The 24243-nt window shown below is 40.0% G+C and overlaps 1 protein-coding gene and 1 long non-coding RNA gene across 2 annotated transcripts in view; one reads left to right on the forward strand and one right to left on the reverse strand.

Moving 5' to 3' along the window:
* The window catches only part of dnajc10 (DnaJ heat shock protein family (Hsp40) member C10), a 49991-nt gene that overhangs the window by 14967 nt on the left and 10781 nt on the right, over nt 1-24243 (reverse strand). The window contains exons 2-17 of the mRNA XM_033023819.1: nt 21721-22099; nt 17928-18090; nt 17705-17755; nt 16716-16798; nt 16463-16594; nt 16078-16171; nt 15073-15150; nt 14084-14127; nt 12618-12749; nt 9906-9995; nt 9699-9812; nt 6772-6886; nt 5037-5164; nt 3433-3549; nt 1422-1523; nt 1173-1328 (exon numbers count right to left, since the gene is read on the reverse strand). Of these exons, the coding sequence (XP_032879710.1) occupies nt 1173-1328; nt 1422-1523; nt 3433-3549; nt 5037-5164; nt 6772-6886; nt 9699-9812; nt 9906-9995; nt 12618-12749; nt 14084-14127; nt 15073-15150; nt 16078-16171; nt 16463-16594; nt 16716-16798; nt 17705-17755; nt 17928-18090; nt 21721-21939 (1818 nt within the window). The 5' untranslated portion in view covers nt 21940-22099. The remainder of the gene's footprint in view (nt 1-1172; nt 1329-1421; nt 1524-3432; nt 3550-5036; nt 5165-6771; nt 6887-9698; nt 9813-9905; nt 9996-12617; nt 12750-14083; nt 14128-15072; nt 15151-16077; nt 16172-16462; nt 16595-16715; nt 16799-17704; nt 17756-17927; nt 18091-21720; nt 22100-24243) is intronic.
* LOC116975104 lies at nt 627-21224 on the forward strand. Its single transcript, XR_004412534.1, has 3 exons — nt 627-667; nt 17163-17169; nt 21132-21224. It is a non-coding gene; the product is annotated as an uncharacterized LOC116975104 (long non-coding RNA).

Consider the following 24243-nt stretch of genomic DNA (forward strand, 5'->3'; position numbering starts at 1 on the left):
GTTAGGTATGTATTAAAATAAAAAATAAAAAATATGCAGACTTTAAGATAGTGACATACGTGGTCTTTTTTTAATCAAATGTCTGTTTTGGATCATACTAATTGCTCACATGGTTATGAATGATCAGAATAAAATGTATTTGTCTTTTCAAGCATGATAAGGCCAGATTGTTTAGAAAACTTACTTCTCTTATCTGTTTGAGTCAAGGTGAATTCATTCAAAGTCTCAAGACAATGAATTTTACAAGCTTGATTCTACAGATTCGTAATTGAAAGTTAAACAGTCTAATTATTCAAAACAAGAGATTGAAATAAAATGGCACTTTCAACATAAATTCAAAAGGAAGCAATTAGCATAAATTCAATTGAACAGATTAGTTATCAAATTCAGAGTAAATTGATTAACTTTTTCCCATATCTGCCCAAGTTGCTTGTTCCATTTCATTAACTGACCAAAATTGCACTTTTTTTCGATTCCTTATGACAAACAAGACAATAGTTGAAGATGACACAAAATGCTGGTGTAACTCGGCGAGTCAGGCAGCATCTCTGGAGAGAAAGGATGGGTGACGTTTCAGGTCGGAACCCTTCCCGAGCCCACCCCGAAATGTTACCCATCCTTTTTCTCCAGAGATGCTGCCCGGCCCGCTGAGTTACTCCAGCACTTTGTGTCTATCTTCGGCAGAAACCAGCATCTGCAGTTTCTTTCTACACAAGGCAACAGATGAGACCATTTGATGTAAATGTGACGTAAACTTTTCATGAGTATCACAGTCAAAAGGTACAAATGCACGTACATCTTATTTTTCATAAATGAATTATTTTAATAACTCCCATTGATTATGCAATATTGCTCTTTAGCTACTTTGTTTATGTTATTCAGAGTAAAATTATTAGTGGCAAAGTGTGAAATAACAAACAAATGATTATGCACAGTCTCGTTAAAATGAATGCATTGGGTCAAATTGGGCTTTCTTCATATTTTCTCCAAATTATTAAAACTTCATTTGAAAATATTTTTCAAATGAGTTTGTATCACAAATTCAACCAAATGTAGGGGAAAAAAATGTAGTTTGAAGCTCCTTTTTGTTTCTCCTGTAGGATTCCTTATCGGATTTGAAAATTAGGTTATAATTGCCTTATTTAGCCCGTTGATAAAGGCATTTTGCTTACCCTAGCCATCTTCTTCCATTCTGGCATCAAAGCTTGGCAAGGACCACACCATGGAGCATAGAAATCCACCATCCAAACCTCATCTTGTCCTTTCCGTCGAACCAATCCTTCAAAGTTTTCTGCTGTCAGTGCAACGACTGAGGGATTTATGAGATCCTACGGAAATAGTAAATGAAAATAACAAGAAAAATCACTAGCAAATTTAAAATGGTTATGGAAGCCAATTCATTTTACATTATAGCTTCATACCTGTATAAACTCCAAAAGTTCATTGGCTGTGTGAAGGCCCTCATATTCGTGAACATTGGACTGGTTGAATATCAATGTTGTTGGATAAGCTTGGATACCGTGCTTGAAAACAACATAAAATAATCAATCTTTCTTCCCCCAAACACGTTTTTGTTTTACTTTCTTTCTTTTGTTATTTCCCTCACCTCACTTCCAAAATTATTAGCCCATAAGATCCACCTTTGGATCCCAGCTACTTCCCTAAATTGTTGACCATACAGTTTTTATCTTCTTACCTCAAAACCAGATATTTCAATCCCACCTTTCAACATTTTTATCATCACCCCTTTCCTGGAAACCTTGCCCTCAATCCTCTTGTGCTCAAAGAATTGGACCATTTCCACTCTCACTTTCCTCTGCAAACTCCTTGATCATGCTCTTATCCCTCAGATTCTGTCTCTCTTTATTCCCTTTATTTTCGATCACTCTGACAAGATCGATGCTTCTGTTACAGAAGGGAAACTGTTCTTATCAAAATCACATCCATGAATCCATTCTCATCCTTGACAGAGCCTATGATAACAGAACATCACAGTATGTTCTTCCAATATCCCACTTTATCCAGCTTAGCAATGCAGCCTGCCTTCTAAGTAAAGGATATTGATTTAAAACTAATGCCAGTGACTAGCACACATAAATCTGGGCAGACAGTCAAGTATTGTGGGTGTGTTGCATTGCCTATTCTCTCTCCCTATCCTTTGGCTGTTCTCTCACATAGCCTTATCTGCACATCATCCCCTCTCCATCTAGTTCCACATATCGTGAAATGCCAAGTTATTACCTTTTGCCTCCGCATATGTTCATTAACTTGTGTGTCCTCCTTCCCTCTGGGTCCCCAATTCCTTCCCTCCATTGATCTAATCAGAGTGGTTCCACTCCCCCTCAACTCTCAGATTCCATAATCTGCAACCATTTGTTGTCCCCATGTCTCCTCTCAGCCTCTGTTCACTCTTCCTTCCCCCACCTGACTATCTGCCAAGCCACCCTTCTGCATCAGCTCTTGTCAGCTTTTAGACTGTAGACATACACAGCAGAAACAGGCCCTTCGGCCCACCAAATCTGCGCCGACCAGCGGTCATCTACACGAACACCATGCTAAACACACGATGGACAATTTACAATTTTACCGAAGCCAAATAACCTACAAAGCTGTGCTTCTCTGGAGTGTGGGAGGAAACCAGAGCACCCAGAGTCACAGGAAGAATGTACAAAACTCCGCATGGACAGCGCCCATAGTCAGGATCGAACCAGGGTCTCTGGCACTGTAAAGCAGCAACCCCCTTATGCTGGCTATCTTTTCTCTATTCCTTCAGTTCAGATGGAGGGTCTCAAACCCACTGTGAAATCTCCAAAGTATTGACTATTTTCCTCCACAAAATGCTGCCTGACCCGTTGTTTCCCCAGCCGTTTGCTTTTCTCTCCAGATTCCAGCATCTGCAGTTTCTCATATTCCCTGCCCATACTCTTTTCCGTACAATGCCCCACTCGTTCACCCCCTGTCTTTGCTGGTCTGTTCCGATTATATTCCCAATACATCCGATTTAAAATGTTTATTTACAACTCTTTGTGTATTTGGCACAAACTATCCTACTCAGGGCTATTGGAACAGGCACTGAATCTTTGCACATGTTTGGCATTTCTGTACCTCTTCCTCCTACTGTCAACTGCTGTGCCTACAGGAGTCCAGCCTCTACCCCCATCAAATTCTCCCTTATCCCTCTGTCTTTATCTCACTTAAACCCTCATCACAACCGCTGGTTTCTTTGAAACAAAAGAGACTGCAGATGCGAGAACCCAGAGGAACTCCAGGTCTGAATGCCGAAATGCTGACAACTCCTTCCCCCACTACAGATGCTCCTTATCCCACTGAGTTTTGCCACCACATTGTTTATTGCTCCAGGTTTCCATTACACTTTTCAAGCAATTCTGATGCTTAAAATAAATACCTGACAAAAAAAATGCTTGTACTCACTGTATTACATAAATTTTCATGGATCGTACAATCCAATGTTCCAAACTTAAGCTGGCCAACCAGCTGCTTGGAGGTTTTACGTAGTTCTGGTAAAAGGGCTCGACAAGGAGGACACCACTAGAAATGAGAAAGCCGTACATTTTAGATCTCACACAGATGATATTATGCAGTTCATCTCATAGAATATTATTGGTTTCACTGTTTTATAGCTTTATGCATGCAACGTATGTACAAGTGACCCATTATGGTCATCATTTATTATACATTGCCAGAGAATCTTTATGAATTTAATGAATTACTTTTGCAGAATTAACTCCAAGTACATGCAAAAGTTATATTTTCCCATTGTAATATCAGGCATCATACGAAACATTATTTGTTTTGATGTGTGCTCATTCATAAAATAAATTGATAGAAACTTTTTGATTTTAATAGTGTCCTCAAAGCTTATTAACAATGTTTATTTTTGAGCTGGACTCAAATAAGATTTAAATTATTTCCCCTGAATTATGCCATACACATCTCTATTAGGTATAAATGACATACCCAGAAAGCAAGTATCATTTTTTTCATACACTGAATCCTAGCAACAGGTTACAGAAGTGTGCTTCCAGTATATGGCAGTAGAAGCTTAAAGAACAATCTAGAGATAAACAATGTATATACAATTACATAGAACAAAAATAAAGCCAGCAATAGTCCATGTCTCCATTGAGTACACAACCCTAAAGAAGAGCCTAATATACTTTTACAAAAACATATGTATAATAATAAATAAATAATACATACACTTACAAATCTCTGTAAAGTCCTAGACCATTTCTTCAGGTCAGGTAAATGAGTCTTAGAAATGCCTGAATACATTTAACACCGTTCATTGGCTTTCTTCAAGTTGTGATAGGGACTTAAAAGCAAGTCTTTACTCGGCATTCCAACAACTTTACCACATTTAAATGTATGCTTTATTTCAAAATGGCTTCATTAAAAGTAACAGTGATTGACCATGCACAGATATTGTTTATTATACTTTTACACCGTCAAAGAGGCAATCTGCTCACATTTTCTTTTTTTCCCTCTCTATTCCAGCCACAAAAAAAACAAACCTTATTTAACTACTCTGCTCTAATATGCACCTTGGTGAGTTACAAGTAACAGTCCTTGTGTTAGGACAAGGTTGATAATTAAGTTTAAGCAAAAAATGTAAGTGATTTTTATTTTACGATATGATCGAACTTTATTCATCCCCGGAGGGAAATTGGTCTGCCAACAGCCATAACACACAAGGTACACGAAAACTGGAAATTAAAATTTATTTAAAAGTGAAAAAAAAGATAAGCGACTGTTGGCTGGCTGACAAACAAACAAACAAACGAACGCAGACTTATCCCCAGGGCAGAGGATTCTAAAACTAGAGTGCCCCCCCCCCCCCCTCCCCCACACCCTTTGTTCTCCCGACGGTCCACCAACTTCGGATCCTCCATTGTTCCTCACGGTCTTTAAGTATGTAATGGGATAATTAGATTACATTCAAATGCTGCGAGGGTGCATTAGCCCATGAAATTACCCAGTAGGCAAACACTGTTGATAAGCAAGAAAGAGCTTACAGGTGCAAAGAAGTCCACAAGCCAAGGCTCTCTCTGGTTCTTCGGAAAGTTCTCTGGATTTAGTGTGATGACAGGCGCATTGATGCTCTCCCTGGCAAAGGACACAATGTCGTAGAGAACCTTCTTACCTTAAGATGAAATACATTGTGAAATAATTAGATTAATGAAAACAATGTAAACAATTAGAATTTTCATATTAGTGAATGAAAACTTGGAGAAAAGATGACTTCTTTGTGGAGACGTAAATGCTACATATATCTTAGGAAAAACTCAAAAGTATTTCATCTCCAATAAGTTACTTCTCAAAAGCCGTTGCACTGTAGCCAAATGCCATGGTCAATTTGAATACAGCAAGCTTTCACCAACATTAAGAAGATACAGGGTCAATTTAATTTAGTCATATGGGTTAAAATGGCAATTTCGTCCAGCATTCCAAGAGAAATCTTTTTTGTATTCAAAATATATTATTTACCCTCATATCAACCCAAAGGAGAGGATATTATCTTGATACAATGGGTCTTCTGAAAGAGAACCATGATTGACTACTTTATTTCAATAAGAAATTAAGTTGAGCAACCTTAACTTGTCGTTAAAGTTCAACTTCGACCCTTTCTGAGGCCTTGACATTTTGCTAAGAGTTTGTTCAGCTAGCAATGTTTGTCCTTTCAGATTATCATTAAAGCCTTGGACTGTGCCATTAAATCATATATGACAAATATCTTACCACTGAGACAAAACAATGAAATGCAAAGCAAACCATTAAAAAAAATGTATACTTGCGAATTGTCAACGCAACCCAGACCATCATGCAAACCAACCTCCCTCTATTGGCTCCATTTACATCTCACGCTGCCTTGGCAAGGCCAGCAGCATAATCAAGGACGAGTCACACCCTGGCCACTCCCTCTTCTCCCCTCTCCCATCGGGCAAAAGGAATAGAAGTGTGAAAACGCACACCTACAGTTTCTTCCCAGCTGTTATCAGGCAACTGAATCATCTTACTGCAACCAGAGAGCAGTGCAGAACTACTATTTACCTCTTTGATAACCCTCGGACTATCCTTGATCGGACGAAAGCATAGGTATGTAACGCGAGTAAGGCAGTACATGGGATACTGACCCTTCATTGCTTGAGCACTGAATACAAGAGAAGGAAACTTAACATAACATTTATCAGGCCTCAGCTAACATACTGCATGTAGTTCTGTTCACCACACTAGAAAGGATGCGACAGAGTTAGAGGGGATGCAAACAAGATTCACCGCGGTGTTGCCTTGGTTGGAGCTTGTTATTAATGAGAGAGTGGACGGGTGTGTCAGTTTTCCTTGGAGTAGAGGTGGTTAAGAGGGTGCATATTGTGGTATATAAAATTATGAGTACAGATTGAATAAACTGCAGGAATCTATTCCACTAATCTGAGGTAAATAAAACAGAAAGGACAGATTTAGGGTAAGGGTTAAGAGATTTAGCAGGAATTGGAGGGGGAACTATTATTTACATAGCTAGTGATGAGTACCTGGCATGAATGGCCAGAGAGAGAGAGGGGGGGGGGGGGGAGAGTAGAATTGCTAACAGCATTTAAGGGATGTCTTGATGAGCATTTCAGTCGCCTAGGCACAGAAGACTATCGGATTAATATGGATGGGTGTTCACTGGTTGTGGATGTGCTGGGCTGCATGGCTTGTTTCCATGCTGCCTGCCTCTATGACAACTTTATGACCAACTGGGACTCTTACCATAATGAATTTCAAAGGCATGTGTTCCACTGCCTTTGAATATTACAACACAAGGCTGTCGTATATAGAGGTTCTTGCAGACGTGTGGTCCTGCATGGCAATCAAAATTTCCAACCTGGAAATACATAATTGTTAGTGTTCAAGTACTTTTTTCAATTGCACGTCACAATTCTAGGAACTTCTCCGCTGTAGCTTTAAAAACAAATCTCCAACATAAACAGAATGACAGGAAACGATGCATAACCGATCCTCCTCGAGTTATAAAATTCCATTCCTGAAAACTCTCCATGGAACAGTAGCAGCTGGCAAATCCATCCTATTAGTCTCCCAAATGCTTGTTTGTTCGTACAAGCTGTTTGCAAGCTGGGGAGGATCTGTACTAGAAATTGGACACTTTTAAAGTTTCATGTATTGGGGCAGCCATTAATTTTGCAATGGCAACTTACAGTTGGGTCTTCGTCCCAACATAATGTTTGGGACGAAGAACCATCATATATTTATTTGCCTGTACACAATTTGAGATTTGTAATAGAAAAAAAATCAAATGTGGTTAAAGTGCACATTGGCAGATTTTATTATAGGCCATGTTTATACATTTTGGTTTCACCATGTAGAAATTACAGTTGTGTTTATACATAGTGCCCCCCCCCCCCATATTTCAGGGCACCATAATTTTTGGGACATGTGGCTTCACAGGCATTTGTAATTGCTCAGGTGTGTTTAATTGCCTCCTTAATGCAGGCATAAGAGAACTCTCAGTACCTAGTATTTCCATCACCTTTGGAAACTTTTATTGCTGTTTATCAACATGAGGTCCAAAGTTGTGCCATGAAAGTCAAAGAAGCCATTATGAGACTGAGAAACAAGAATAAAACTGTTAGAGATATCACTAAGGTTTACCAAAATCAACTGTTTGGAACATAATTAAGAAGAAAGCGAGCACTGGTGAGCTTACTAATCGCAAAGGGACTGGCAGGCCAAGGAAGACCTCCACAGCTGGTGACAGAATTTATCTCTATAATTCACTCTATAATAAAGAAAAATTCCCAAACACCTGTCCAACAGATCAGAAACACTTATTTGTCAATGACCACTGTCCACAGAAGACTTCATGAACAGAAATACAGAGGCTACACTGCAAGATGCAAAATAAGATGGCCGGATTACAGTTTGCCAAGTGTTTACAAATACACAGGTATTTGTAATTGCATTTGTAAAAGAGCAACCATAGTTCTGGAAAAAGGTCTTGTGGACAGATGAGACGAAGATTAACATATCAGAGTGATGGCAAGAACAAAGTATGGAGGAGAGGAGGAACTGCCCAAGATCCAAAGCATACCACCTCATCTGCGAAACACTATGGTGGGGGTGTTATGGCCTGGCATGTATAGCTGCTGAAGGTACTGGCTCACTTATCTTCATTGATGAGACAACTGCAGATGGTAATAGCATAATGCATTATGAAGTGTATAGACACATCCTATCTGCTCAAGTTCAAACAAATGCCTCAAAACTCATTGGCCGGCGGTTCATTCTACAGCAAGCCAATGATCCGAAACATACTGCTAAAGCAACAAAGGAGTTTTTCAAATCTAAAAAATTGTCAATTCTTAAATGGCCAAGTCAATCACCCGATCTGAACCCATTTGAGCATGCCTTTTATATGCTGAAGAGAAATCTGAAGGGTACTAGCCCCCAAAACAAGCATAAGCTAAAGATGGCTGCAATACAGGCATGGCAGAGCATCACCAGAGAAAACACCCAACAACTGGTGATGTCCATGAATCGCAGACTTCAAGCAGTCATTGCATACAAAGGATATGCAACAAAAAACTATACAAGACTACTTTCATTTACATGACATTGCTGTGTCCCAAACATCATGGTGCCCTGAAATGGGTGACATTATATATAAAAACTGCTGTAATTTCTACATGGTGAAACCAAAATGTATAAAAATGGCCTTTATTAAAATCTGACAATGTGCACTTTAAACTCGTGTGATTTTTTCTATTACAAATCTTAAATTGTAGAGTACAGACGCAAATAAATAAATGATGGGTCTTTGTCCCAAACATTATGGAGGGCACTGTACAAGTTTATAAGTAAGAAAGCAAGTTAAGTGATCTTAAATCCAGCCACCTACTTATTCTCTTCCTGAAAATGTTTACTCAAGTTCAAGTGAGTTTATTGTCATGTGTTCCTGATAGGACAATGAAATTCTTGCTTTGCTTCAGCACACACATAGTAGGCATTTACTACAAAACAGATCAATGTGTCCATATACTATGATATAAATATAAATATATACATATATATTCTAGCTCCTAGCTAGAATATTGTTCAACAGATGAATATTATCATCTGGTTTCTTATTCTTCAGCAATACTGCTTGCTATTTAACTGAAGGACCACCACTGACAATCTCATGCTATTTGATGTTCAATGCCATTTTAAGGACTTATCAAGGGCAGCACAATAGTGTAGCAGTAGATCCTGACTGTGTGGAGGTTGCAAGCATTTTAATTCTATAATTATCAGGTTCTTGAAACAAAGTGTACAACCTTGATCCTACCTCAACAACAGAACGCTCGGTCTACTTCTTGCACTACCATAGACAAGCTTTTCTTTTCTAATGTCTTGTTTTATGCACAGTTTTCCTTTTAAATATTGCTTGTGTAATTTATGTGCAAATTGTTTTTGCATGTTTCACTGGGTCTATGTGCCAGTGATGCTGCTGCAAGCAAGACTATTCAATGTACCTGTCTGTCACTACAATTGAGAATATGACAATAAACTTGACATGACCTAACTTGCCATAGATCTGGGATTAAATCTAGGCATCTCCAGTTCGTACAACTCAGATTTGACACAGTAGTCAAACCTTACATCTCCCGACTTATTTAAGTAGATTTAAACTGCTATACCTGGATGTTATCACTTTGTAGAAGTCCTTTACACTTTTTAAACTCGTATTCACCAGTCTCTGTTGTGTCACCAAATTTAAAGAAAACCAGCCATCGATGGTGGGCTAACTTGCTCTAGAAAAAAATAAAATACATTTTCTTTAATTGCTTTGTCAATCTTATTTTCATTCTATCATTAATCTTATTCCAATTTTCCCTTGGCCATACCTGGATGGATTGTTCAGTGAGCTTCTCCAGATCTGGTAAATGCTGCATTACTTCAATGTAAATTTCTCTGGCATCCAGGCTGTGGAGAAACTGTTGAAAAAATGATTCTCTTAAAAAAAAAAAATACAGCAATGTACAAGAATGGTATTCTGATGAATTGTAAAATACATTTACAGATTACTAGACAGATTAATCATTTGTCCTATCCCCACTGGAGGTTTCTACATTCTTACACCGTTGGTACGGAATCCAGATCGATAACCACATGAAAATGTGACAACTTTGCAAATATTGAAAGCTGAACACAATGAATTACCCCAGTGCTTTTCCTATCCTCCTGGTTATCTATCCACTTTCCTTTTAAAAGACAAATACCCCATTGCAGAGTAAAGCAAAATGTAGGATGGACTCTCTTGAGCAACATCTCATTCTGTCAAAAAGGCTTGTGGTTAGCTACAATTTTATCTGGACAGCTTTCACTTATAAACAGATAACGATTGTTTCCTTAACTGAAGAGTTTCCTGGGAACTGCATGAGGAATGACCATGAACGTGATCCTGTGCTTCTTCACCAAATAGAGTGACAATAAGCGAGTTCGGTATTCCGACTATTGATGCCCAGGTCATAGGTCACTCGCCATAAACATTGTTGCTAGCTGAGCAGCTGAACCTTGGTTTCATCCGTATTTTCCAGCTTTGATTCTTCTAGGTAAGAAAATACTGCTTTCAAACTATGAATTGGTTATATTTATTGTTCCTTTGCACAAAGCTACGATGATTTTGTCGATTTTATTGCTTTATGCTTTGGTGTGTGAGTGAGGGTGCAGACCAGCGTTTCGTCCATGGTCGGGGTCGGGCCCGGGTCTCCGGTGCTGCGGGCGCTATTGAGTTGCTGCTGGGCCGTCCCCGTCCCCTCCCGGGTGTCCCGTCCCTGAGCAGGGGCGGCCGGAGGTGTCTGGGGTGGACCTGGGCTGGCGGGGCGCCGGCCTGGACTGGCAGCCGGCGCGGAGGGGTGGCGCTGACTCTGGCTCGGCTCCGGCTCCCAGGGGTGCCGTTCCCCGGCGGGCCATGGAACGTCGGCTGCGCCTCTCTTCTTGTCCAGTGGCTGTCGGTTGGCCCCCTCAGTGCCGACGGGGGCCGAGCGCCAGTCATCAGCGGGGATGCACACAGGGTGCTGCGGTGGCTCGGAGAGTCAGGCAACATCGCTGGAGAAGGATCTCGACCCTAAACGTCACCCATTCCTTTTCTCTGGGGATGCTGCCTGACCCGTTGAGTTGCTGCAGTGCCTTGTGTATATCCCCGTTGATGGCTGGTGCTCGGCTTTCGCTGGCGCCGGGGGGTTGACCATCGGCTGCTGGGTGGGGCGGGGGGTATGGCTGGCAGTCCCCGGCCCATCTGGGAGTGGGTTCCTCGGGAGTTAGAGTGGGGTTGGGCTGGAGTTGGCGCTTCTTCTCCTCGCTGGCTGAGGGCCCGGGGCCGCCGGTGTCCCGTCGGTCCGGGGCGGTTGGTTGACCAGGCGGAGTTGAGCTGTGGTTGGCGCTTCTTCTCCGCGCTGGCTGTGGGCCTGGGGCTGCAGGTGTCCTGTCAGCCGAGAATGTCTCTTCCCTGTCTCCCACTCGCATCTGCCCTCTCTCTCGCTCTCACTGTTACACCGCACTCTCCCGCTACCTGGCACCCTCCTTCCTCAGATTAAATATATTTTTACACATAAATTATGAATATAGATAAGAGTTTATACACAGTTTATACAGACAGTACTTTGTTCGCTTTTTCTTTATGGTGAATGACCTTTGACAAATACCATGATTCCTTGCGTTTTTCAGAATATCGAACTCGCTTATTATGCAGGAAAAGATAAGATCACAAGAGCTCTATTTTGAGGAGACAATAGGTGAAAATTGCACAGACGGTTTCAATACAAATGGAAAGGATGTAAAAGTCAGCTATTTTTACAACAGGTTTAGGTGTATTATTGTCACGCGTATGAGGTACGGTGAAAGTTTTGTTTTGCATGCTATCCATTCAGATCAGATAATACTACACATAAATACAATTAAGTCAAACTCAAACGGTTGGCACAGTGGTGAAGCGGTACAGTTCCTGCCTTACAGCGTCAGACACCCCGGTTCAATCCTGACAAACACTGCTGTCTGTACGGAGTTTGTACATTCTCCCTGTGACCACGTGGGTTTTCTCCAGGTGCTCCGGTTTCCTCCCATACTTCAATGTTGCACAGGTTCGTAGGTTAATTGGCTTCGGTAAAATTGTCCCTAGTGCGTAGGATAGCACTAGTGTACGGGATGATTGCTGGTCAGCGTGGACTCAGTGGGCCAAAGGGTCTGTTTCCGTGCTGTAATCTCTAAAGCTTTTCACCATACCTTGGTGCACATGACAATAAATAAACTAAACTAAAACTGAAGTCTAAAGTACAATAGATAGAGCAATGTGCAAGAGACAGAGTGCAGAATGTAGTTCTCAGTACAAAGGACTCAAAACTAAAAGCGGGTATTGAGCCACGCTCTCTGAGCTTGGAAACAATGTAGATGAGGTTGGGGTTGGGTAGACAATCAATGTCATGGACTCTGCCAGAGATCTAGATGGAGCAGTGACATTGTGGCCACTGAAGATCATCCCCATTTATGCCAATGGCGGACAAGTCTCAAACTATGATCACCCAACTGTATGGAAATGGATTTTGCATACAAATACATACCAAGATTTTGTCTTTCTGTTTAATGGTAGATCCAGGTGGAAAATAATACGTTGAGCTGGAGGTTATCTCTAACTCTTTGCAAAGTTGAGCCTGAGTGTTGCAATCCATCCAGCCCACCTTAACAAGACCTTCCTGCAATGGAAATAAATTAAAATTGGAATTTGTGTTTCCTGTCAAAGGGTTTATGGAAAGAACAGGTGCTGTAATAATTAATTTACTATTTAGTTGCATGATCGCTCAAAATAAAAATGGGGGGGAAAAAAATCTGGAGTGTTGTATTAGTCAGGAACCACAAATTTCATTGCAGTTAACAGGACTACTCCCACTTATGTCATGAATTACCATGTCTCTCTGTTGACACCCAGGATATGGGAGTTCATCAACATAAATTTGACATACATCATGCTGGAATGCTAAAATGCCACGTAACCCATATTAGGAGGAGTTAGAGGTTGCCATATGGTTAGAGGTTGCCATATTTCACACTAGTTCAATCAAATAATGGACAGGAGAATGGACTACTTTATTCTTTCAGATGTAACTTAAATCCAATAAAACTTCAGGCAACTGTCCATTGCAACGAGGCACTCATGCAGGCCAGCTTATCCTATTCACAACATGACTCAATATTGTTTCATGATGGCATGCAAGGGTTGAGCGAGCACAAGCCAGTTTCCAATAATAGCTATCTTTTTCAGCTGAGGAGGTTCAACAGCTAGTCTTAAAGCATTCACTGGAAATTATCTAAATAGCTTTAAGTGAGAACACAGGGGAGGTACAGGGGTGCAGCTGGAGGAGCTGCGTCCTCACAGCGCCAAAGACCTGGGTTCGAAACCGACCCCAGGAGCTGTCTGTGTGGAGTTTGGATCAAGTGCTGGGCTCTGATATTTATAAACCATAAAAATATAAATATTGTAACTGACGTGCATTGCTCATGGAATAAATGGTAGCAGAGGCAAAACTCCTGAACTAACCAACGACAAACACAACAAATACAAACTTTAGATTCACACTTTTCCACAAGTATGTGTTAACTGTTTCTCCTTCATTTCTGAAAGTGACTATTGTTAATGGTTAGAGGTTGCCATATTTCATCTGCAAGTTTAAAGCATATTAATCTAGTCATGATACTGAGGCTAAAGTTGTTTTATGACAAAACTAAGGTTCAATTAATGTCCATCAAATAGACATTCCATGAGTTTATTGCACAGTAGCCAGAAGTTAAAATAGACAATTTTCTCTCCCTGATGTGCCTGAAGACCTATAGTGAACCTCTTATCACCACAAATATTAGGAATTAACAGTACACAAATTTATGCAATTAGAATCACAAAATATTTTTAAATTAGTCACAAGAATTGAATAAAAATCAACGAACAGTGCAATTCAAAAACCAAATCAATATTGTACAATAAAAAGAAATATGTAAGGACATCAAATGTAAATTTCATAACCTCCAGCCTTACCAGCATTCCAGCTAACTTAAGTTGGGTCTGTGACGACAAGCAATCTAAAATACAAAAACCAGCATGAATGATTTCTATTTTGTTCCATTTTGTTCCCAGTAACTTAGTAATATTATTTATAGTGAGGTTATTGATACATGGTGCCATTGTCGAGGTTAAGATTTTACTTTCCAGAACTCACCAGCAGAATCCATATTACTGTAATCACATATTATTAGTCTCCATCACCTTAAATTGTTCAGAACAGTCCGTTGCTTTCATTGCTTTACATTCTCACCTGTTTCCCCTTCCCATCCGCCACGCTGATTATGTTATCATCTCCCATTGTTCTTGATTATTTACTTTTTAGTTTAGAGATGCAGCGTGGAAACAGGCCTGTTGGCCCACCAAATCCACACCGACCAGCAAGTTCACACTATCCTACACGCACTAGGGACAATTTACACTTATACCAAGCCAATTAACCTACAAACCTGTACGTCTTTGGAGTGTGGAAGGAAACCGGAGATCTCTGAGAAATCCCACATGGTCACGGGGAGAACGTACAAACTCCATTCAGACAGCACTGGTAATCGGGATCGAACCCGGGTTTCCGGCACTGAAAGCGCTGGCAGGCAGCAACTCTGCCGCTAGTTCCTTCTAGTACTACATTCAATTTTCTTCATTCATTCATGCAGCACTGACCTCTGCTACTGATGCATTATTTATTTGATGAGATTCTATTTACCCATATTCATTCAGAGTTTATCAACAGAGTGCTCGGTTCATTGGCTTCTCATTTAGGATCTGATTAAAAGTTCCACGTGATTCAGTCGGCAGACCAGTTCTGATAATTGCTAGAATTCGGATACTGGACTTAGAAGTGGACAGAACAATTAAGTAAAATAAGAAATTGAATATCGCTAACTCCATTATTTGATATCAGCAACTTTATTTTGGGGATTAGGCTATAATTTAAGCAATAGTATGAAATGAAATACATTTCTTACCTTCTATTTCGGCACAGAAAGTCACCAGCCATCCAATTCCCGAAGAGTACGCTGAATTAAAAGCACTTGCGAAATTTCCTGCCAAGAAGTAATTACAGTTATGATTCAAGCAACATATAACATTCCATTTCAATGTTTGTTTATAAGACTAGAAGCATTGGTCACATTCAAATGCCTTGCCTACTTGTTTGTTATTTATGCATGACAATAAAATTGGTCACAAAATGCTGGAATAACTCAGTGGGCCAGGCAGCATTTCTGGAGAGCAGGAATGGGTGACGTTTCGGGTCGAGACCCTTCTTCAGACTAATCTGAATCAGTCTGAAGAAGGGTCTCGACCCGAAACGTCACCCATTCCATCTCTCCAGAGATGCTGCCTGTCCCGCTGAGTTACTCCAGCATTGTGTGGCTATCTTCGATTTATACCAGCATCTGCAGTTCTTTCCCACACATAAAATTGGTCACGTTTTGTATCATCCCATTCTGTCCTGAAAGCAGCATCTGCGGCTTAAGATTGGAAATAGGCTCATTGAATTACTAAAAGCTTCAACAAAAATAGTATAAATAGTGTATCTGCTGAAATGGCTGACTTTAACCACATCTGAGAAATATATGGACCCCTGAGTTTTTGGCTGTTTCAGTAACAGAATTCACAAATCAACACCCAAAAAATTTAAATGCAGAATAAAATTAATTCTTACAGAATTTGTGCAGTAAATCTATGAACACAAAACTTATCTTGTTTCAACTTGCATTTCTTGATTCACATGCAAATGACATGGCTCTGTGATATGGGAAATGTCCTTATGGACCTTCTTCTATTAATCCCCCCCTCAATCTAAACATTGTGGGGTCATCTGCATGGCATATATAATGGACCTCAGCTAATCTTATCTGGGTGAGGAAAATTGACTCTGTACACACCGGTTTAATTTTGAGGTAAGGACTAAACTGAAGAATTTTCTTCATAGAAACATAGAAAAATAAGTCTGATTAAGTACCTACCGGCCCATAATTCTGACACCTGGCTCGTGACATACTTCATGGCAAATTTAACAAGTTCCTCATTTGAGCGTTCTCCAAAATATTTCACTGGACTCTACAAAAATCCAAATCATTATGAGAATTAGCTTAGTGATTAAAGAATTGGCATCAAGTAAATTCATTCCATTGTTCTCAATTCTGAATATTGTTAAAAATTTCAGGCCCCAACTTTAGCATTGTAGGTTATGCATAAGTAACTTCTCAAAACAAACATTAAATAACCTGTTTTAAGAAACAATTTTAATGCGATTTATGTTTTGACAGAACACGAAGGTTTTAGTTATCCCGTGTTGGTAAAATGCGATCATGTCAGAAAAAAATGTCATGATTTTTGTTTGATTCCTACCGTCCCTGCTTTAAAGATGTATAGACTTGGGTAGCTGGTGATTCCCTGGGAACGGCACACCATCCTGTTATCCCCGCAGTTCACTGCTCCTATGCGGATGACTCCATCCATCTCTTTGGCAAATTCTCTCCACTGGATAGTAAAAAAAAAACATATCACAAGTTTACACATACATTCTGTGAGAATTGGACAAGATTTTAAAGAGTCAAAATATTAAGTTTAATGAGCAGAGTTATAATGGTATAAAACATACCGTGGGAGCAAGATCATGGCAGTGTGAGCACCGAGGGAAGTAGAAGTTCACAAACCACAATTCACCCGAGGTAACAGCAGCATCTATTAAGCAAAGTGGAGCAGCACAATTACACGGAGGTCCACACGTCTACACGGAGGTAATTACAGCATTTAGGCCGTCAGAGTATTTCATTATTCTCATTTGTCCTTGTGGAGATGCAAGTATTGCTTGTTGGCAGATTTTTTCAGGGCAATGAACAATGTGGAAATACATATTTGATCTTTTCAAATGATAGAAAGAGAGCTTGTGTATATCTTCAAAAAATTAACCTCGGTTAACATATCAGCAGTTATTAAAAATATAGGTTTGTGAGAATTAGTAAATCCACAAGTAATAAATATTAACCCACATAATTCACCAATAGAAATCATGGAAGTAAACACTTTGTATAAGAAACCAGATTAGTGGCTTGGTTGTTTTTCCCCACAAGGGGGCAAGTTTGAAATCAGTCGTGCTGCATCTCCTGATGAATATTTACAGGGGGATATTAGAAGGTTGGCACAGGTTACTTGGCTGATCTCATCCACGTGGTTTTGGAAATGGAATTTAAGATGAACTCATTAAAGTTTAAAAGGTGGGCATCAAATTCCATCAACCTACATCAGGCCAGTCGACACAAAGAACACAGCAGGTCTAAATTTCAGAAATGTTGGGTTGTTGCTGAGTTTTTTTTTTGTGCAGTTACTACCATTGTTTCAAATACTATTTACTAACTCAATTTGCAAAGTTGACGAAAGCTGTCATACATTAAAAAAAATGTTGAACAACCAGCATTGAAAGTTGGTTGGAAAGAACTGGTAAGCACATATGCAGATCTTATAATATTTACACAGAAACTATTACAAGATGAATAATATAGCATAAGGTGTACAGTGAGACCTTATATAGAGTAAGATATCAATACAGGGTATTTATATCCTAAAACTGAATTCCTAAAACAAACGTACCAAAATCCCCTTTATCCAATGTTATAATTTCAACATCATCATCATATATGCCTGGAAGAGAAAAATAAAAAAGCATGAGAATTTATTGATTTAAATAAAGGTTAAATGTATTGCGCTTATTTTCTGTCCCGTTATCACTTTAATATTAATAGCATCAGTATACACAATTATTCTATATATACCAAATGGAACAATCAGTAACACAGAAAATGTATTTCCTTACCAAAATCGTAACGGTAAAAGTTCCAGCTTTCATATTGACCAGCCTGGTGATCCTGCAGGCCTTTCTCACCATACTTGTCATACTTTTTCCGAAGATCCTCATCTTTTAAAACTTCATATGCTCTATTTATTTTCAGAAAGTTGTCATGTGCTTCTGGATTATTCTACCAAGACAAGAAAGCGATAAATGCAACTGTACGCACAATAGGATTAACACTGGAGAAATCTGGCATTTATATTTGTCTCGGTTGAAAACTGCAGGTGGGATATTATATGACCAGGCAGTTTGAGGTCAGTAAACTTATTAATATAACAGCATCTATTCATGTACTGCCTTTTACATAACACAATGTCACGCTGATTAACAGGAGCATAATCAAAAAAAATGCTGCTAAGACAGTTAAGATGACTAAAACAAAGAAATAGGTTTTCAATGTTGGTGAGCTTTAGGGACAGAACACCAGAGATTAGGGCCCTTCTAGCTGAAGGCACAACTACCAAAGAGTAAATATTTAGGTAATGATCAAAAACCCAGAATTAGAGGAGTGCAGATATCTTGCAATGTTACATTACGAGGGGAGGTTATTAATAATTTTAAAAAGGTAAAATCATAGAGGGGTCTTAAAACAACGAAGAACATTTAAAAGCCATGTATGCTGATGAGCACAGGAATTTGCTGCAAAATATGCAGCAAATCTGCAGTTTTGGATGTCCTCAGTACGGGTGACATTGGTGTATTTAATTCCAGGGGTAATAAAGGCTTGGTTCAGCCAAAAGGAAGACATAGTCACCAGATTTTAGAGATGGTGGGTAGATCTTTGTAATGACAGAGTGTAGTGGTTAACTTATTGAACCCATAACCAATATTAATGTTTGTCAGTTGAAATTTTTGAATTCATGTCATCAAATAGATATAGAATTTACTAATTTTTTTTAAAGTGCTAATCTCAGTTATGGTGACCATGAATCAATTGGATTTTCATAAACTCAACTCTTATGTCCTTCAGGAGAGGAAATCTGCGATCTTTATGTAGTCTGGCCTATATGTGACCACAGACCCACCAATGTAGTTATCACTTAACCTCTCAGTTCAGGGCATTAAGTGCTGAAATTTGAAATTGTTAGCAAAGCATGCAAAACTGGAATGTAGTTTGAAGGTCACTTCAGGGTCAAGCAGGTCAAACAGCTGAGCACAGCCTGGTTCAATTTCAGATACTTACCAGGCCGAAGTTTGGAGTCAACACTTAGGGCCAAAGAATTATGGCTCTGTTAATGTGAAAATGATAACCAATTGTAGATTCTCCAGTACAAAGACTACACGAAAATGTGCAGATTTATAACCTCAATGTATTAATTTTGTGCACCACAAAGGGTCATGCTTAATTATGGTGCAGAGAAGCTAATAACTCAATCACTTTTCAACTCAAGCACATTCATGCACTACAGTGACTATTCTTTTTAGAGCTTGCTTGGCAGTGGTCTGATCTTTCACTCCCTGGTGAATCTGAAATGTATATATGCTTCAGTGTTCTTGAAAGCCAGAATATTTCAGCTTTATTCAGAATTTGATCTGTTCTAATGTAGTCCACCAGATACCAGAGCAGTCGCATTTTAATTTCTTCAGCGATAGTGACATTTTTTCAACAAAATGAAATGGAGAAAAATTGCACTGAAAAATAGTGAAAAATTGTTTGCATGCTATCTAGTCAAAATCATATTATACACAATCGTAATCAAGCTGTACACAAGTACAACAGGTAGTGCAAAGAGAACAACAGGTAGTGCAAAATAGTGTTACAGCTTCATAGCATTACAGTTACGGAGAAAATGCAGGTTTTAAAAAATGCGTAGGGTCTGCAATGAGTTACGTTGGGAGATCGGAGTAGAATCACGACTGCAGAGGAATCCTGGTGGGCAGCTGGCACGTGAGAATCAAAGTGGCATGGAGCAAATTGACAACATCAGTGGAAGGCATTGAGGACAGGCACAGGGTACACCAGCACATGGGTCAGCTCAGGGTGGCTGCAATGTCAGATGCCTGCAAAGTAAATCAAGGCCCCTACACAAGAGTATCTGTATTATTCACCAGATGCACATAAAGGATAGGCTTGTCCTTGCTGGCCTTCTTAAGGTATAATATCAGCCACCCTCCAGTCTTCCAGAACTTCACCTGTGGCTGAAGATGATGCAATTATCACTGCAAGGCCTCTGATCTTTCCTTTCCATTTTCCCCACAAGGTCTGAGGATCCACTTGGTCAGGCCTTGGGGAGTTATCTACTTTAATGAACTTTGAACCCACCAGTACCTTCTCTTCAGCAATTTGTATGTGATCCAATGCATCACTACTCCTATGCCTTATTTCCTCAGCTGCCATGATTTTGTTGTAAAGAAGAACCCACAGCCAAAAAAACAAATTTGACTAAAGTTTAGAAAAATTGAGGACTAAGAGCAGGATGACTGACTGACTGGTGAAGAGCAGGTGGTCCTTTGGTATTTATGTGGAAATTGAACACATGGAAGACATTTACAGAACTGGAGAAACTGAGTTTTATTTTCCTGAACAAATCAGTAATGGCCAGCAGAATAGCAGACAACAGGAAATCTTGTCTTGCAGACTTTGAGACTGAAGGACAACATCAAAGAGCACTGTAGTGTAAAGAAAGCAGGCTGCTGGAACACACAAGAAAGCCCAAATTGTGGGGAACTATTCACTTTTACGGAGGAAATCAAATTAGTTAATGGTTCATCATGGTTTATTAACTACCTGCTGCACAAGTCCTCATAGATTTTTGAAGAGGTTGTTAACATGACAATAATTGAACTGAGCCAATGGAGATCCTGAGGCTGCTCCAATACAAGTCTGAATCCTTTAGATCTCAAAAGTAAATCACATTTTAAACTTTGTATTAATGACTAGCTGGGAGCATTTTAATTGTCTTTGAAAATGCAGTATGATGCATGTGGATGTTTCTTTAAATGGATAGATCATGTGATGATGTTATTTAGTATATACGTGCACCCATCTTGATTCTTGAGCAGACTGAATGGAATATGTAGAGTTTATTCAAAACCCTAGCGGAGAGTTGATTTCCTATGATGAAGGAACATTTTGACAGGAATCTTCCCAAGAGACCACTGCTAGTTAAGACCTGCGCAGAATCCTTTTGGAACCAGAATGGAGAGGAATGGCAATGAGAAACATAGGTAGATTACACGTTTTGTTCACATTGCATTTAGTTAAAAAGACATGAAATGTTCTGAAGTCATTTTCAAACATCTAAATTTGTTTTGTTTTTTAAATAACCTAAATTTTTAATTATTTGATATTTAATAATTTCTGGATTATTGGACAAAGTTGATTTTATAAGCTGTGTCACAGTGGGGCTTTTCTGACCTCCCGTGTTATGGGAGCTGCACATGGAGGGCCCTGCTTCTACACAGGGCCGTGGTGTTGAGAATCAAGCCAGCACTTTGTCATAAATTAATACTTGGAACTGAAACAGTTAAGCAGAGGCTTTAGCAAGTCAATGGCAAACAAAGTTGCTTCTTGCTAGCGTGAAATTTGTTGACTTTCTAGTGCAAGAGCAAAATACTCATTTAAATCAGGATACGTTAAATGGCTTAAAAATACAGAATCTGCTCAGAAACAATCTGTGGAAATCTCATTCGGCAATACACTACATTTTCTTTTGATGCTGAACTGTATGACGTCCTCATTTCGTTCATGTTTAATCCAGCACAGGATATCTATCAGGCTACATTTGAAGATACGGATCAAAACAATCCTACTTACTGGATTTTTATCAGGATGCATTGTAAGTGCAAGCTTCTTAAAAGCTTGTCTTATCTGTCGATTAGTTGCACTTTTTGTTAATCCAAGCAATTTATAGTAGTCCTCATCAGTGCAAACTAGAACTGCTAATGACGTAATAATAAAGAGAAATAGAACTACTTTGTTTGAAGATTGTTTACAGTTCTTTAAAGCCCGAAAAATGAGCCCGAGATGTTCCATTTTGAAGAATAAAGTTCCAATTAGCTTTATGTTTGCTGTATAATTACAGCACTGGGTGCATTTGGATAAATTAATGCATTGTTCTGGATCTTCGGCTGCAATGGTTTCAATATTCTTGAGTTTTAACAACAGGTTTTGAAGAAGTCTTCAAAATGAAAATCTGTAAACAAACAAAAAAAAGTCACTTAAGCATTTACATCTTTCACTTTGGAGGGACAGCAAATTGATACAGGTTCACCACCGTTTTTATCCATTTTACTAGACCAAGAGAGGTCACGGCATTGGGTGGGTGGGTGGGGGGGGGGGGGGGGGGGGAGGGGGGAAAGAGGAAGGTGGGGATATTGGTCTCCAAAGCCAGTTGTGGTAGTCGGCTAGATCTGCCGGCTCCGGTCAGGCCGCAGTTCAGAGCCCTGGCCGCATGGGGCAAATTCGACCTGTCGACTAGCCATGGAAGTCAGCTATGAGTACAGATATACACAAAATGCTGGAGTAACTCAGTGGGACAGGAAGCATCTCTGGAGAGAAGGAATGGACGATGTTTCGGGTCGAGATTTATGGTTCTTCAGATTTATGGTTTGAATGATCATTTATCTTATTGGCTAACTGTGTTTGCTTACATGAATTTTGTAAAAGGCGCTCAACAATTGAATAGTTGTTCTGGCAGTAAAATTATTATTTTTATGTTAACACTTTCATTTGATCAAATGCCATTGCTGAAACCCAATAGTTAACACGATAGATAGTTCAATGATTAAACATTGTTTAGTTTAAGTTTGGAGATTGAGCGTGGAAACAGGCCCACTGAGTCTTCAACTACCTGCGATCAACGAAAATCAGTGGTGGACCTGTACCTTGTACGTGGAAATTAAAGGATGGGATGTACAAGGGGGTTGCTTAGTGCTGCACAATAGTGTCATATGCTACGGGTGGTGAAGGATAAATATTGAGGTTAACTTCATTGCTTTCCTGTAAAATGCTCCCCCTCTGATTATTTTGCCTGGAAAAAGTAGGTATCGGCTCATTTGAACAATAATAATAATAATAATAAATTTTATTTATGGGCGCCTTTCAAGAGTCTCAAGGACACCTTACAAAAATTGAGCATGTAGAGGAAAAACATGTAAGGGGAATGAAATAAATAGTAGAGACATGACTAGTACACAAAGTAAAGACAGAATTCAATACAAAACACAGTATGAGGCAATTAATGCACAGATGAAAAGGGACGGGGACGTGGGGCTAAGGATAGGCAGAGGTGAAGAGATGGGTCTTGAGGCGAGACTGGAAGATGGTGAAGGACACGGAATTGCGGATCAGTTGGGGGAGGGAGTTCCAGAGCCTGGGAGCTGCCCTGGAGAAGGCTCTGTCCCCAAAACTGCGGAGGTTGGACTTGTGGATGGAGAGGAGACCGGCTGATGTGGATCTGAGGGACCGTGAGGGTTGGTAGAGGGAGAGGAGGTCAGTGAGATATGGGGGGGCCAGATGGTGGAGGGCTTTGTAGGTGAGGACCAGGATTTTGTAGATGATCTGGTGGGAGATGGGAAGCCAGTGAAGTTGTTTGAGGACTGGAGTGATGTGATGCCAGGATTTGGTGTGGGTGATGAGTCGGGCAGTTGCGTTCTGGACCAGTTGGAGTCGGTTGATGTAGGTGGAGCTGATGCCAAGGAGAAGTGAGTTGCAATAGTCCAGTCGGGAGGAGATGAAGGCATGGATGAGTCAATGCCATGCCATGCACCTGGTGAGTCAGCCTGGACTTCTATACTTGCCAACCTAGATTAGGATGAAATGAGCCCTAAAGAAACAGCTGAAGCATTTGCAACGTTGTTCATCTAGAGGTGCCATATTGATGATCTACCTCTGCATCCTCCCATCACTGAAGCCAGACTCTAGCCAATTATATTCATTACACATGACAGCAGGAATAACTTTAGTTTAGTTTAGAAATACACAGTGCAGAAACAGGCCCTTTGGCGACCAGCGATCCCTGCAAACTTACAGAATCATACACACTAGGGACAATTTACAATTATATCAAGCCAATTAGCCAACAATCCTGTACATCTTTGGAGTGTGGGAGGAAACCAAAGATTCCGGGAAAAAACCCATGCCTGTCATGGGGAGGACGCAAACAATCCGTACAGTCAAGCACCCGTAGTTAGGATTGAACCACGGTCTCTGGTGCTGCAAGGCAGCAACTCTACCACTGCACCACCCAGCAGTAGATAAAGCCAAGGCCGCAGCACTGGACAACATCCCTGCTGTGGCATTGCACTCCAGAAGTCTGTGCCTGCAGCCAGTTACAGA

Source organism: Amblyraja radiata, chromosome 7 (genome assembly GCF_010909765.2).
Source record: "Amblyraja radiata isolate CabotCenter1 chromosome 7, sAmbRad1.1.pri, whole genome shotgun sequence".
Lineage (NCBI taxonomy): Eukaryota > Metazoa > Chordata > Chondrichthyes > Rajiformes > Rajidae > Amblyraja > Amblyraja radiata.